The sequence below is a fragment of the Chelmon rostratus genome, chromosome 14, assembly GCF_017976325.1.
Source record: "Chelmon rostratus isolate fCheRos1 chromosome 14, fCheRos1.pri, whole genome shotgun sequence".
Classification (NCBI taxonomy): Eukaryota; Metazoa; Chordata; class Actinopteri; order Chaetodontiformes; family Chaetodontidae; genus Chelmon; species Chelmon rostratus.
The window spans coordinates 11,390,366-11,404,183 of NC_055671.1; the positions used below are offsets into that span (position 1 = coordinate 11,390,366).

Below are 13,818 nucleotides of genomic sequence, written 5' to 3' on the forward strand. Positions count from 1 at the left end.
GTTACATCTTTAATTTTCTGGTATTTTTGGCTGAAAACCTGTTGCTCAAGTGTACTGCCACACTGACTGATACCAAAACCTGATTTTTAAGTATCACAGTAAAGGTTTGACATGTTTGTGAAATACAGCGTGGACCTGAAAGATCTAAAAGTTTTAGCGTGTCAGTAGTCATGAAGATGTGTTCGCACAAAATAAATATGGAACAAATAAAACACTCTTACTAGGGTGCATGCAACAGTAACAATATGGAACACGAGATTAAATATGAACGTAAAAGTGCTTGAGATGAACCTGAATTGCAAAAGCATGATGACAGCTAAGGCAGTCTGGCAGTCTTAGTGCACAGCAACAAGTATCAATGTCTGGACTGGGTTTGAATGATCTGTTGGTATCCTACTCATGACTAGACCTGACAAGAAAAAGTCTGTTTACTAGCTGTGGGAGAAAGCTGTTCATATCCACAGATATTTAATAGAATTTCAAAAAACAATGTAGTTCATTCTGCTTATGATGAGATTTTCTAAACACAATGGGTCTTCCTAATAAAACATTAGTATAAATTAAAAGCTAGTGATTTAAGCCGATGCGTGGTTTAGCAACGTTTCAAAGGTATTGCATGCCATTTAAGCCCCGGCAATCATACAGATACAGAACACTGTGAACGGGCTTTTTTTGTTTGTTTTTTTGTTTTTTTGTTAAAGTGGATTCGCTGCTTGTGATAAATCAAAATGACTTCCTTAAAACGTGGCCTCTTTTTGCGACACACTACAGTCATTCGTCATGCTTAAGCCTCAAACATAATAAAAAACACCAGTTCCTGAAGGGCAAAAGCTTAATGATCAATGCAATAAACACCTATGCAAGCAGTAGTGCAGGGAGCAGAAGCTCTACTGTAGGAAACAGCTCATTTTTTGGCAAGTATAACCTTTTGCTAATAAGCACGTTAATCAGAAAAATGTGGTCATGTTTTGTAACATGTTACTCTACTGTGCCTCCTATTGCTTCAGTGCAAGAGTAGATTAAGTCCTTTCTAATGTCTGATTTGTCTGTGTTTTAAGAATAAATAAAAAGGTCCTCTGTCATGTCACAGTACAGAAGCTCTCACATTTGTCCAAAGACTACAGTATTATTTAAGTCACTGTACTTAATTACTTCCTACAGAAAAAACAAGATGAGTCAAGTTGCTCAAGTAACATTCACTCTATTAACTATTAAATAAATACACCTAAAAGTTCAGCGAGGACACAAAAACATCCAAGAAAATAAATACAGGTAAACTACAAAATCTAAACATGTATGTGTGAACATACGACTGCCTTCATAACCCCAAAGGGAGACCCCGTATGGCATGCCATTTCTATAAGAAAGTTTAAAGGCTCTGAGACATCATACACACTGCCACAGTGAGTTTGCACTTGATGCTGTTACCACAACAGCCAGGGTTGGCAGCGAACATGCAACTCCTATTTCCTACCATCAAAGAGGAGAGAAGGCACATTGTTTCCAGCGGCATAATCTCCCACTGACTGCGCTATACCTTAGAGATTTCTTTCCAAAGTGGCCAGATTGGATAAATTACACACTTCAATAAAATGCATTACTGTAAAGTCTATAAAGAAACACGTTCTCCTCTCAAACAGTCCTCATTTGCCTCTCTGACGCCCGACCAGTCGATGCAGTTTCTCACAGTTGTCCAGCCTCATCGACTCTGCCTTCTGCTTTAACCGTTCATCTCGGTACAGCTGTCCGAGGTTTGCCAAGTCTGATTCTGAAATGGAGGAGACAGTGACACACGATGATGAAAGGAAGATGTATCACAAATATTTATAAGAGTTTTTTAACACTTAAAAGCACCTTGGGAAATACACTCATTTGCTTTCTTAAAGGGAGCTAGATGACAACACTGATAGCACTCTCATGTCTGTGCAGTTAATATGAAGCTACAGCTAGCAGCCAGTTAGCTTAGCTTAGCCTCAAGACGAGAAACAGGGTAATCAGCAACAAACTCCACCTGCAAGCATCTCTAAAGATCACAATACATCATGTCTCGTTTGTAATTGTTAAGTGAAAACACATCAATTCAGTCTTACTAAGGGTTATGTACCAGACTATTTCTTGGATGGGACCAGTTGCTAGGCAGAGACCCCAGAAAGTTACCGCACCTAGCTCCTGGCTGTAGCCTTATCCTTAACATACAGATATGACATCTTATCACCCAACTCTCTGCCAGATCACAAACAAGCATATTTCCCAAAGTACTTCAATATTTTTTTAACAGTGACCAACTGAATGCAATGAACTTGAGGCTCTGCTTATGGCACAGTATATACACAATATTTCGTATAGGTCAAGATCTGAACTTTACTGAAATCGGTAATACCTGCACCTTAACCAAACAGACTCCCTAAGCCAAATGAGCTGCACGCTTACTCTGCTGTTTCTCTTTCCAGCAGCTGTTCTGCAGGTGTTCAATATAGTCGCTCTCAATGGTTTTCTCTAGCTCGTCCAGCGCTGCTCCGCGGTATTCCTTCTCGAAACTTTTATCCACGTAGTATGGTACACCCATGTGCTGCGTTTCCCTGGAAACCACCAGTCCCATGGTCCTGAAACACACCATTAAAATGTATTGCACGGTGAAGCTGTGGCATAAACCCTAGGATCTGCTAAGATGTCACTGTGGTAAAGTTGAAAGTACGACAGACTCACGGCTTATAGAAGAGACTGTAGGGAGGGTTAGTGGCCATCATCTGAGTAAACACTGATATGAGAATTAGCACCAGCACAGGGAGAAGCTGCAGGAACGCTGTGAAGGTGTTCTGTGGGAAGATAAAATCAGCAGATTACAAAGCATATAATACTGTATGTAGGCTGCACTCAAACACTGTACTCATGCCAGCACAGCACTTTTGTGTCTTTGAGGCAATGCACCATCTTCTAAAGCAACAAAGGCACTTGAGGAAAGTAAATGTGTGACATGAAGTCACTAGAGGGCTGCAGCCATGTTATAAATGCTTCCATTTCATTATGGTGCTCCAGTGCATGTTATTGTTTAGAATATTGCCATAACTCCAACAAGTTCACAGTATAATACTGTGGTTGGTTTACAGGGATTTGTCTTCATGTTTTGTGAGTCACTGACCTGACTCTGGTTGTCCTCCACCACCTCCTCGCGCCTCTCATAAGCACGTCGGCGACGAGGCTGATAGAACTGAGAGTAGGAGGCTCCCTGGTTGGTGTACACGTGGATGTTTCCTGGAGAGACACACAGTTCTACAGCATCTGCACTTCCACAATAAGACAGTAGATAATATGCCTAAACTACAGCTGACAGCACTAATAAATAACAAGATAGAGAATAAGAGAATAATAAATAAAGGTTAGTACGAATCATAGATTGCACTATTTTAGAAAATAAAATCTGCGAAATTTCCATTTCATCACCCATGACTCACTGGGCTTTTATTTATCTGTCCATTAAATTATTCACTGAGAAAACATGCCAGCTGTTGGAGAAATATTTAAATTTCCTCCAACTTACCCATCAAAATTGGGTAATGAGCTTATCTGATGCTACACCCTAGTCATTTTGCAGTGTCTTCTAGAATGACCCTTGTCTTTTTAAATACTGGCTGCGGCGTTCATCCAACCAAACGCTCGCACACAGCCGCTCACCTGTGGGAAACCTTCCTCCAAAGAAAATGTTGAAGAGCTCCTCTGGGGAAATGTCGGCCTCAAAGTCTCTGTGGAAGTTTCGGTGGTATCCATGGCGACCGTGGCTGGATTGCTGGGGTGCATTCGAAGCTGCAGATTGATCTCCATATTGATCATACTGCTGCCTCTTCTCTGGGTTGCTCAGCACTGCATATGCATTGCCTATTGCTGTTGGGAGACATTAAATTCAAAGTAAAATATAATATGATGGGAGGCATTCCTTAAAATGAAGTGCAGCTGCTACTTCGCCCCTACCCTGTTACTTTGTTTTGGGGGATGTAAACAGGAAGTATAATGTTGCTAGAGATTCAGTTAGCTAGCTGTGGGCTACAACTTCAGCCTTGTTTTCTTAGCCTACATTTGTTTACATTTTGGTAAACTGGCACCACTGGAAGTATGCTGTACTAGCTATTAGCACAACCTGTTTGCAATGTACACTTAGATGTACAGACAGCTATGACTGGATTACTTTGATACTGAGGAAAGCTTAAAAAAGTGAAGATTCTCAAGCGACTTCTGAAGTTACAAGGAGTGTTTCCTTTCTATGATTTCCATAAATTTGCCTGAACTTCATTGCTGGCTTTCTTTAACTGCTGACTGATTTGGTGAATAGAGCAAATCAGCAGGCCAAACTACAGTAGCTAACTTTCTGTAGCTTTTAAAACACCGGCATGCACCCGTCCTTTTCACCCCGTGCAGTATTTGCAGCGCCCCCCTGTGGAGCTGCACCTCACAGTTTGAAAACCCCTTCCATAAATTCAAGCAAAGAGCTCAACACAGAATTTCTAAACATACTGGTAAAGGCGGATGACCCTGCTTCAAGCTAAATCTGATTAAACACGACACTACCACCATGAGGGTGTTGTTCTTGAACTGACCTTGAACCATGATTTTCTTTTTTTCAGAATAACAACAGACTTGTAATTGTAGCTCACAGAAAAACAGTTTTCCTTTCTCCTCTGCTGAAACTTGTACCTTTGAAAGCATCGGTGGCTCCTGGTGCAAAGTTCTTATCGGGGTGAAACTTGAGGGCCAGCTTCCTGTAGGCCTTCTTCAAATCTTCATCACTGGCGTTTTTGGAAACACCAAGGATCTCATAAAAGTCCTTGCAATTCTTTATCCTGCAACAGCAAAGCACAATGATGTCAAAAGCCTCAACTTCACAGCTAAAAGAGGCACCCTCTCTTTCAAACTCATATGAGGTTACTGAGCGTGTTTTCTTTTCACATGATAGTTAGTTACATGTACATTCACAGAGAGTTCCATCCAACACTGTGTTATATTAACTAGTGCAACCAGTAGCCAGGTTACTCAGAACATGTAACACAACCAACGTTGCATGATGAGGAACAATGGCAGGGGTCAGTCTGTCGCTGTGAACCGGTGTGAAAGAACAGGTAAAGAGTCTCTGTGCACCTGAGAACACCCTGCCGCTGCTCCTCTGTGTAGCTCTTCTTTTCATCAACACTTGCATTACTCGTCTCACTGTTTCTGATGTCCTCGTCTCTCCAGCCTGTCGGTGGGGGCACGTGGTTTGCCTCTGGAGCAGCGGTGCCTCCGTTCCTCACTATGGCATCTATCAGCACTACAAACAAGAGGACAGAGGTCAGCTGACCCACACTGAGCATCTTAGGGAGGGGTTTGACCTCCAGGAGGCCCCAGAACAGCTTCAGTGCTCTCTGACATAGAATATATACACATCTCTGAAACTGCATTAGAGGGTGAACACCGTTCCTCCACAATCTGCCATAGGTGTTACAATCTGGTGCAGGTGAAGCCCGCAGTTTGATTTGATTCACATCATTTTAATAGTCAAACCAAATGACTCCTTGCACCCTATATGAAAGCATTTCCTCTAGTTTCTCCACACTTTTGTTCAGGTTTTTCAGTCAAAAGTTCTTCACTCCTTGCACAACATGGGCAATTTCAATCCAAGCTGCTGTAAGAAGGACAATGTGGCATTTAAACGCCTCACGCATGTTGTGTTCAAAGAGCTAAACGTCATCTATGACAGCTGAATCATCCCGGCTGTGCTGCCATTACTGCAAAAGCAATTAGGCAAGGTAAAGCAACTGGAGACAGTCAGATTTTTAACACCTCGCTGCCTCACGGTCCGTGGTGCTGTCTGTGAGGGGGAAGGGAGCCCATAACAGCCCTAAATTTCAGCATGCAGCCTGAACAGACGTAAAGCTTTAAAGCTAACTAGCTATTTTTGTCCCCATCTAAAAACAGCAATTCTGTGCACCCGTGCTAAAATCTGAAATGACACGTCCTACGGTTAACAGATTGGGATAAATTGGCTGGCTGACCAACGTTAGCTAGTCTGACTGCCATTGCAGAATGTGCGTCAGCTAATTTTACCTCTGGCCCGGGTGCTGGGGTAAATATTCTGGGCTTCATATAGCAGCTGCAGCGCCCGTTCTTTCCGTCCAGACCGCAAACACAGCTTCGCCTTCTCTATCAGCCGGTCTGCTTCGTCTTTGTCCATTTCAACGTTGCGGGGTTATTTCTGCGGATCCAATCGCTGTCTATAGAGGTCTGTCCCTGTGTAATGTGCGTCAGTATCATATGGCGAAGCGAGCCGCTACAGCTAAGGTTAGATAGCCGATTAGCTTTGGTTTCAGATAGCTGCGTTACGTTAGCTAGGTGCAAGCCCGCAGTCACTCAGAGTCCCTCGCAGTGTCCGATTCGCAGACGATGGCGGTTGTTGACAGGCTGAAAACGGGCCTGCAGGTGGGCCATTTTTAAGCAGGTAGTCTGAAAAGTGGACTGTTTCTGCTGTTTAAAGGGCCACCCTGTTTAATTAAACTGGACCCCCTGAGCTGTGATGGACAGGAGATGGAGGCAAGGCAGAATCGACGTCACATCCTGTCAAGTGAGCTCTGAAATCCTCAGAGAGACGCCATTGATATTTAGTCGAAATGCGATTTACTTGGTTCTTAAGGTTTTATATCGATTGTTTTCCTTTCTATCACATAAAGGTACTCAAAGCCAAGAAGGTTGAGTGTTTTCAGGAAATGTAGGCCGCAGTGATGCTGCTGCTACATTCAAGCTATTTCAGTTAGAAAGTAGCTCTGATACTGGCTTGTGATGTGTTCATGTGCACATGAAGAAGAAATTGATTAGAATTCCAACATTTAGAAACTTTCAGTTGCATATATATCTTTTGTTCATAGTTCTGTGTATTAATTTGTGTTTCCCCTTTTAATAGTGTACTGATTTCATTGTGTAAATAAAACTGATAATTACATTAATAGGCCTTAATGTTTTGCTTATCTAAAATCAGAATCACTTTAACATTTGCTATTAATTCCCACAATACCAAGAATAATTACTAGATGAAAATGACTTCATGTTTCACGTTCAACTGGAAAAGTGTTTGTCATGAACAATTCATTCTGGCACCTGCAGTTGGTAAAAAGATTTGACTCACTTGTTCAATGAAATACTGATAAGACTTTAGCTCGATGCTGTACGAGCACCTCAAACAAAGGTTTGATGCTTTAATAAATCCTTCAGCAAACATTAAGGATTTTGATTTTAAGCATTTGGATGGAGGACATTAAAGCTGCACTCATTGCTGCTGATAGCAACACAAAAGATGGCTGCAAGTCACGTTAACGTTACATGCACATCCAAAGCCCTTGATAATGTTACATTAGCTTACACTTTTCTAAATGTTGGTTAATTATTGGGTGACAGGATGATGTGTCACTAATCAGGAGGATAAAATGTGTGGTTCCACATATCCATGCAGGTTGTTAGATAAGACTTTACCAACAGCAAGGAGCTTTAGTTTAGATTTAATTTTAAAAGCTGAAAATGTCATTAATTTCATCATACTTATCTTCTTTTCAAAGGTGACTTTTGTCCATTATTATTATTACACTATGGTAAATAGGCTTTAAGGCACCGTCTCAGTAATATATGCCACCCTGCATTACACTGCACATATTATATGAGCATGTGACAGATAAACCTTAAAACATGATTTTTTTTTTGTAGTTGGGTGACTGTTATTCATCTTGTAAATGTATGTAAGACCTGAAACAGCCTCAGTTTGCTGATCTCAATACAATGATTAATCAATTTGAACATGCCTAAAAGTTTGGATGAATGAGGGACCAAATAACTGAACCTTTGTGCCACTATATTCTGAAGTCTTCCCGAAGGTGTACTGACAGCCAGTCCTTCACGTCTCATTTTCCATACTCCACCAACTCTGATTAACAGAAATGACTTTTGTAAAGACCTGTGATTGGCCAGTATCTTTCTGTGTCCCAGGTGTCACCTGGCCTGTAGTTCCAAATATGGCCACTACATCACAGCACAGCCCAGCACAATGTTAGGAGCCAGGCAGCTTCCTGCAGGTAAAATATCATGAACACCTTCACAGTCTCATGCAGTCCAATACAAAAGCCCCTCCTTAAAAATTAAAGTACAATAGTACAAATAAATGATCATTGTGCCACATTGTTTGTGAAGATATAACCAGGAAGAAGATTATTATTAACTTATATTGATTTATTGATTAGTCCCATGGTTGGTTAAAGCAGCCTCACTTCTGCTGCTTTAAATAGGACGCAGGGGGAGCCATAAAAGGGAACTAGAAAAGAGCAGATCCTGGATGAAGGGGAGCGGGAGGTCCATTTGAGGTCCTGAGATGTCCAGTCTGGGTCAGCCAGGAGTGGTTCTTAAGTGCCTCCAGGGTGGGTGTAACGTTGTACTTTGAGTGTACATGAAATCTTACATTAGTAGATTCCAAATACATCTACGTTGGGATACTTTTGTATTTTTTCATACTTCTTGAACATTTTCTCTACACTTTAAGTCATTGATCCCCAACCCATGGGCCGCGGCCCACTAGTGGGCCGTGGGTCATTTGGTACTGGGCCGCACAGAAAGAAAAAATAATTTCCATTATTTTGTTTTTTCACATAATTACTTTTTTTTTTATTTTTTTGCAATTTTATCTTGAAATGTATCACGTGATTTCCCGTACTGACAGTGAAGGTGCCTGACAGTGCCAGTCTGCGGCCAGGTCCTCTTGACATGATTAAAAAGTGGATTTACGTTCATTATTATTGTTATTATTATTATTAAAGAGAAAATACCACAGTTTTTAATGCCGATCTTATCATTTTATTTTGTTTTTATCTGCTACACCTTTAGACTGGGCCGTGAAAATATTGTCAGACGTTAAACTGGGCCATGGTACAGAAAAGGTTGGGGACCACTGCTTTAAGTGGACTTGAAAACTAAAAACATATTAAAAGTCAGGATTTAAAGTTTACTACCAATTTGCTTCAATATATTGCATTTAGAATGTACATGGCATGTACTACTAATGGATTACAGTACATTAGTACATCTACATTAGTATATTGATACCTTGCTTGAGCAATTCCAGCACAGTTTAAGTTGAATTTAGCAATCCTAAAATTAGGCTACTTGTGTATTTTTAGATGCTTCTTGAGCATTTTCAGTAAAATGTGAGTGTACTTTAAAACTAAGGATGTAATATATTATTAAAAGTTTGCTTTCAGACTTTCAAAAAAGGTACACATTTATATAAAATTACTGGAAACATGCTTTGCAATATTTCAATATACTCTAACACTTTAGTATATATTTGTCACTTGACAGACTGCTGTTTTTGCTGGGATTTTGTTCTCACTACTCACCAAGTTGTTGACTGGAGACCAAACACTGAACAGTGCTTGTTGACGGCCATGATTTGAAATTCATGACTTTCAAACAGTACGTCGTTCACCGTTGAAATGATACGAACATGGTTTGACATGGATGTGTGTCCTCTACAGGTAAACTTTTGCCTGAAGTTTTATGACCTCACAACAGTGTCATCCTAATTAATATGTTCAGTGAGATTGAAGCCATGGCAACACATTTGAACAGCAATAAAAACATAGTATGGTTTCATGATACCTGAAAGAGAAAAACAGCAAATGGAGTCTTCATTCATATTAAAACATGGTTAGAGACCAACTCTCATGAGCTGTCTACAAACATAACAGCCAATAAAGCAGATCAACAGTGCTACTATCACCAGATGAAAATCACTTTTCATCCCATCCTTTACTGTATGCAGCAAGTGCAAGTGGACTGTGCTTTCCCAAACTGGTGCAGAGATCACAACATGTTATTTGACATCCAATGTGACATGTCTCTGTCATCATTTAGCCCAAAAGTGACACTAGCGAGGCACAAAATGTAGAGATCACATAGTATTTACTCCAGTCCCAGTCATCAGCACCACTCATTCACAGAATGTGACACTGATCACCCCATCAGTCCTCTCTTATTTCCATTCATTTCCATTATTTGCTGTCTGGTCACAGATAATGAACCTTTAAATGGAAGAGGAAACAGGACAGGCTTTAGTTCTGTTGTGAACAACTGTGAAGATCAGCTTGTGCTGTTTGACTTTGCTGGATGACCCCTGTAGGATGTCTCCTCTGTTAGAGGGAAAAGTTTTTTAAATGCACCACATCTTTTAGGTGCTACAGCCGCCACAACATTGGCTACTTTTGCCTTGAGTGTAGTCTTGCAGGCAGGTCACCAGGCTTATTTACTTTATGTCATTATTTGGACTATGTGATATTATTCAGGGTCTTCAATTGTAAAACAAGTTTATAGGTCAAAGATCTGCATTTGTTTAAGAAAATAATGTCAGTAATGTATGTGGTTGCAAACGTGTATTTGTTACTATTTGAAGATTAAGACTGAAGTCCAGACATTATGTACTGTAGACAATGAAATCCCCACATTCTGTGCAATTATACACTGAGAAACCTTCTTCTGAAAATGTTGCATGATTTGCCAGCACAGTCTGTCTCAGAGAGGTGAAGCCCTCCCCATCTTTACTTCAGAAACACTCATCCTCTCTGGAGGCTCTTTTTAATATCCAGTCATGTTACCAACCTGTTGATACTTAACCTAATTAACTGTGAGATGCTCCACCAGCTGTTTTCTTTTAGCATTTCACAACTTCTCCAGTCTTTTGTTGCCACCATCTCAACTTTTGAAACATGTTGCTGGCATCAAATTGTAAATGAGGATATCATTTACACAAAACTAGAAAATTTGTCAGTTTCATTTGTTGTCTTTGTGCTATTTTCAATACAATATGGGATTTCAGTGTTTTGCAAATCAACACATTCTGTTTTTATTTACATTTTACACAGTGTCCCCACTTGGGGGGAAATGGGGTTGTATCTTGGTCACAATCCATACTAATAATACTACTAGTAACAAACAATAATAATATCATTCAATCATTATATATTATTTTACACACACACAGTTGCCACTTTATTAGATACACCTCGGTAAAACTAATGTAGTCATGGCGTTTCAGTTTTTGTTGAAGCTTTTTTAATAGATGTCACTTTGAGGTTAGGCTAAGTAACAGAAACACCTCTTTGTATGATGCAATAGTTTGTTTTGCTGCCCTCAGAATTCTGGGACCTGGAATATTAAACGATTCTTGACCTACATTCAGTCATTTTAGAAAAGATTACTACTGTTAATAGCCTATCTGTGACTCATCTAAAATAATACTGTCTAAAACTGTACTTTTACATTGTAGTTGGTTTTAAAAAGGGAAAAAAAATTGGTGGTGCATGGGTACATCTGAAACCGTGGGTGTAACTGCCGCATCTGGACTGCAGGGCTCTCCGGCTGCGCAGGGCTCACTGGCTCTGCAGGCACATGATAATGAGAAAACTGCGTTTTGAATGGGCACTGCACTTGTTGTAAAATGTCACTGTCACTGACATGAGATGCATTTTGACAGGCATGTTTACTTAGATGTAAGCTAATGTAGCTTGATGGTTCTGATACAGCAATCAAGTGTAGTAAATATTCTTGGTTGGCTACATTGCACATGAGTAAAACATTTATCTTTTGAGGGTTTGTATCTGGATGTGAGTCAGGGTGGAAGTTAAAGTTGGCACTAAAACTTCAGTGAGTCAGAAACTATCCAACACATTTTTGTTCATGCATATTTTATTCAAGAGTAAAAAAATGTGATTTGTCCCATAGGGCATGCTTACAATGTGTGTATCATTTAGGAAGTCAAATGCGAAAACATATTTCCATAGATAATAAAAAATGTTGCAAGATAAAATCCATTATATTTGAAATATGCATGTAGACCATACAAGAACCAGAAACAGAGGAAAGAAAATAACCATAAGCTAAATTGTAACAATAATAATATCAGCAGTAAATATAACCAGAGTACAATGTTTCCCGTTAAATGTAAGTGCGACACATGATTTTCTTTGTGTCCAGTTCATTTACATCTGAAAACCATGCTATCATGCTTTGGCAGCCTGAAAGTTGCTTTTCACTGAGATTATATTCATTCACACTATTGAACATTTTCTGTACATCAGTACAACAGAAAAAAAAGTAAAATAAACACAAGGCTTCACACCTTAGAAGGGCATCTCTGCATACAACAAATCAATATAAAATTAAAAGCAGTGGTAATAAATAACAGAATGAAAAAATGGACAAAAACAATCAAAGGAAGCCTATTTATAAAATTTATAAGACAAATAAAACTACAAATATAATTCAAAAAATAAAATAATTCAAGTTTACTATTTGAAACACAACTATCACAATTATAATCTCACATAACAATTAGGAACTTAATTGCATGCATTGATGCGTTCCGTACCATAGATGCTGTGTTAAAAATCACTTTTTGTCCAGCCGCAATTCACATACCTTTATCATTAAATAGAAAGATGAAATATAAAGTAGACAAAATATTCATGTATGAAAGGAAATTCTAGAAATTTATGTGATAGAACGTGTCGCAGAAGGGTGGGCCTTCACTTGTGTCGCCTTTCCCAAGTGATTTATTTTGAAAGAACCGGATTGTTTCCTGTTTTGATTTTGTGTCTTTTCTCTTCTTCTGTCAGACGAAGAGACCCCGTCAGTGCAACAAGGTCCTTTTAGGATATAAATGGACTTTTCATCAAAGTATTCTGGCACAATATTCGAACATGGGAATCAATGTTTTATTTGGATCACAGTGTGGGTGCATTTTCAAATGAGACTAGATTAGAAAATTTAATAGAAAAAGAAGAAATGATATATGATTAATACACTTAGATGTTTCATGGATGGATTCAGAAACCAAACGCCTCCATCATCATGAGGGAGGTCCTTGTGACAGTTCTTTTAAGATGAATTTTAGTGCAAAAGATATCACATTTGTTCCCAAAAGTAGCATTAATTAACTTGATTTTGGTCTGGACACATTCTTCAAATCCCTTAAATTGCAAGATGGATCTTAGAATGCTTATTCCAAATTACACGATGGTGTGTGGTTTTTAAGTGCTCTTTAAAAAATAGATTGTATTGTATGCGTTCACAAATTTGTAGAATTTCCTTCTCACTCTGATGTAGTACTTTGTGTAGCTCTTAGGCATGAAATCATTGAATTTGAATTTGCAGCACAGCAAAAAAGTGCAAAAACTCAAAGAGTGCCAACGTGTACTTGAGTGACTGCACGCATTCGTTTACTTTCTCTTTAGCGACAAGCAGGTGAGAAATAATCAGGTAGTGTGTGACAGCAAAATCACCTTTTCTCTTCTCCTCTGTGGTCCAGAAACTGGTGTTAATGCCGCTTTGATGCCACCGTAGTAATGCAGAAGAGACGAGAAAACCGTGATCTGAGGCCTCCTTCAGCGGAGGATGCGCATGTGTACACTTTCCAGAAAGTGAATTGCACGACATGTGTGAGGTAAAGCTTGATCAAATGCCATGCTTCTCTGATGTGAACCACTTAAACGCTGGATGGAGGGGAAGAAAATAACTTAAAGGATGGTCTGGATTAAAATATAACCCTTTGAGATTCACTTACAGACGGCGGTGAAGTTGCATCTTCATATGGGACAGCGTGTTCCTCTGCTGGATATTAAATCTGTGATGCCGAGGCAAATTTTCCAGACGCTCCCTTCACCCCTACCCCCTTCTTCCCTCATCCCCTCCAAGTTACTTCTTGCTAGGAGATGACTGATAACGAGGGACGTGAGGAAAGGAGCAGTCCTGGAGAGCAGTGAGACA

General features: G+C 39.7%; 1 protein-coding gene across 1 annotated transcript; it reads right to left on the reverse strand.

The window, feature by feature from the left end:
* Nucleotide 1: 1 nt before the first annotated feature.
* dnajc18 (DnaJ (Hsp40) homolog, subfamily C, member 18) lies at nt 2-6,533 on the reverse strand. The gene is made up of 8 exons (XM_041952278.1): nt 6,073-6,533; nt 5,128-5,296; nt 4,687-4,832; nt 3,673-3,879; nt 3,140-3,252; nt 2,707-2,816; nt 2,431-2,603; nt 2-1,768 (listed from the first exon to the last, which is right to left on the reverse strand). The coding sequence occupies exons 1-8, from the start codon at nt 6,197-6,199 to the stop codon at nt 1,644-1,646; spliced, it is 1,170 nt and encodes a 389-aa protein (XP_041808212.1). The 5' UTR covers nt 6,200-6,533; the 3' UTR covers nt 2-1,643.
* Nucleotides 6,534-13,818: the final 7,285 nt, after the last annotated feature.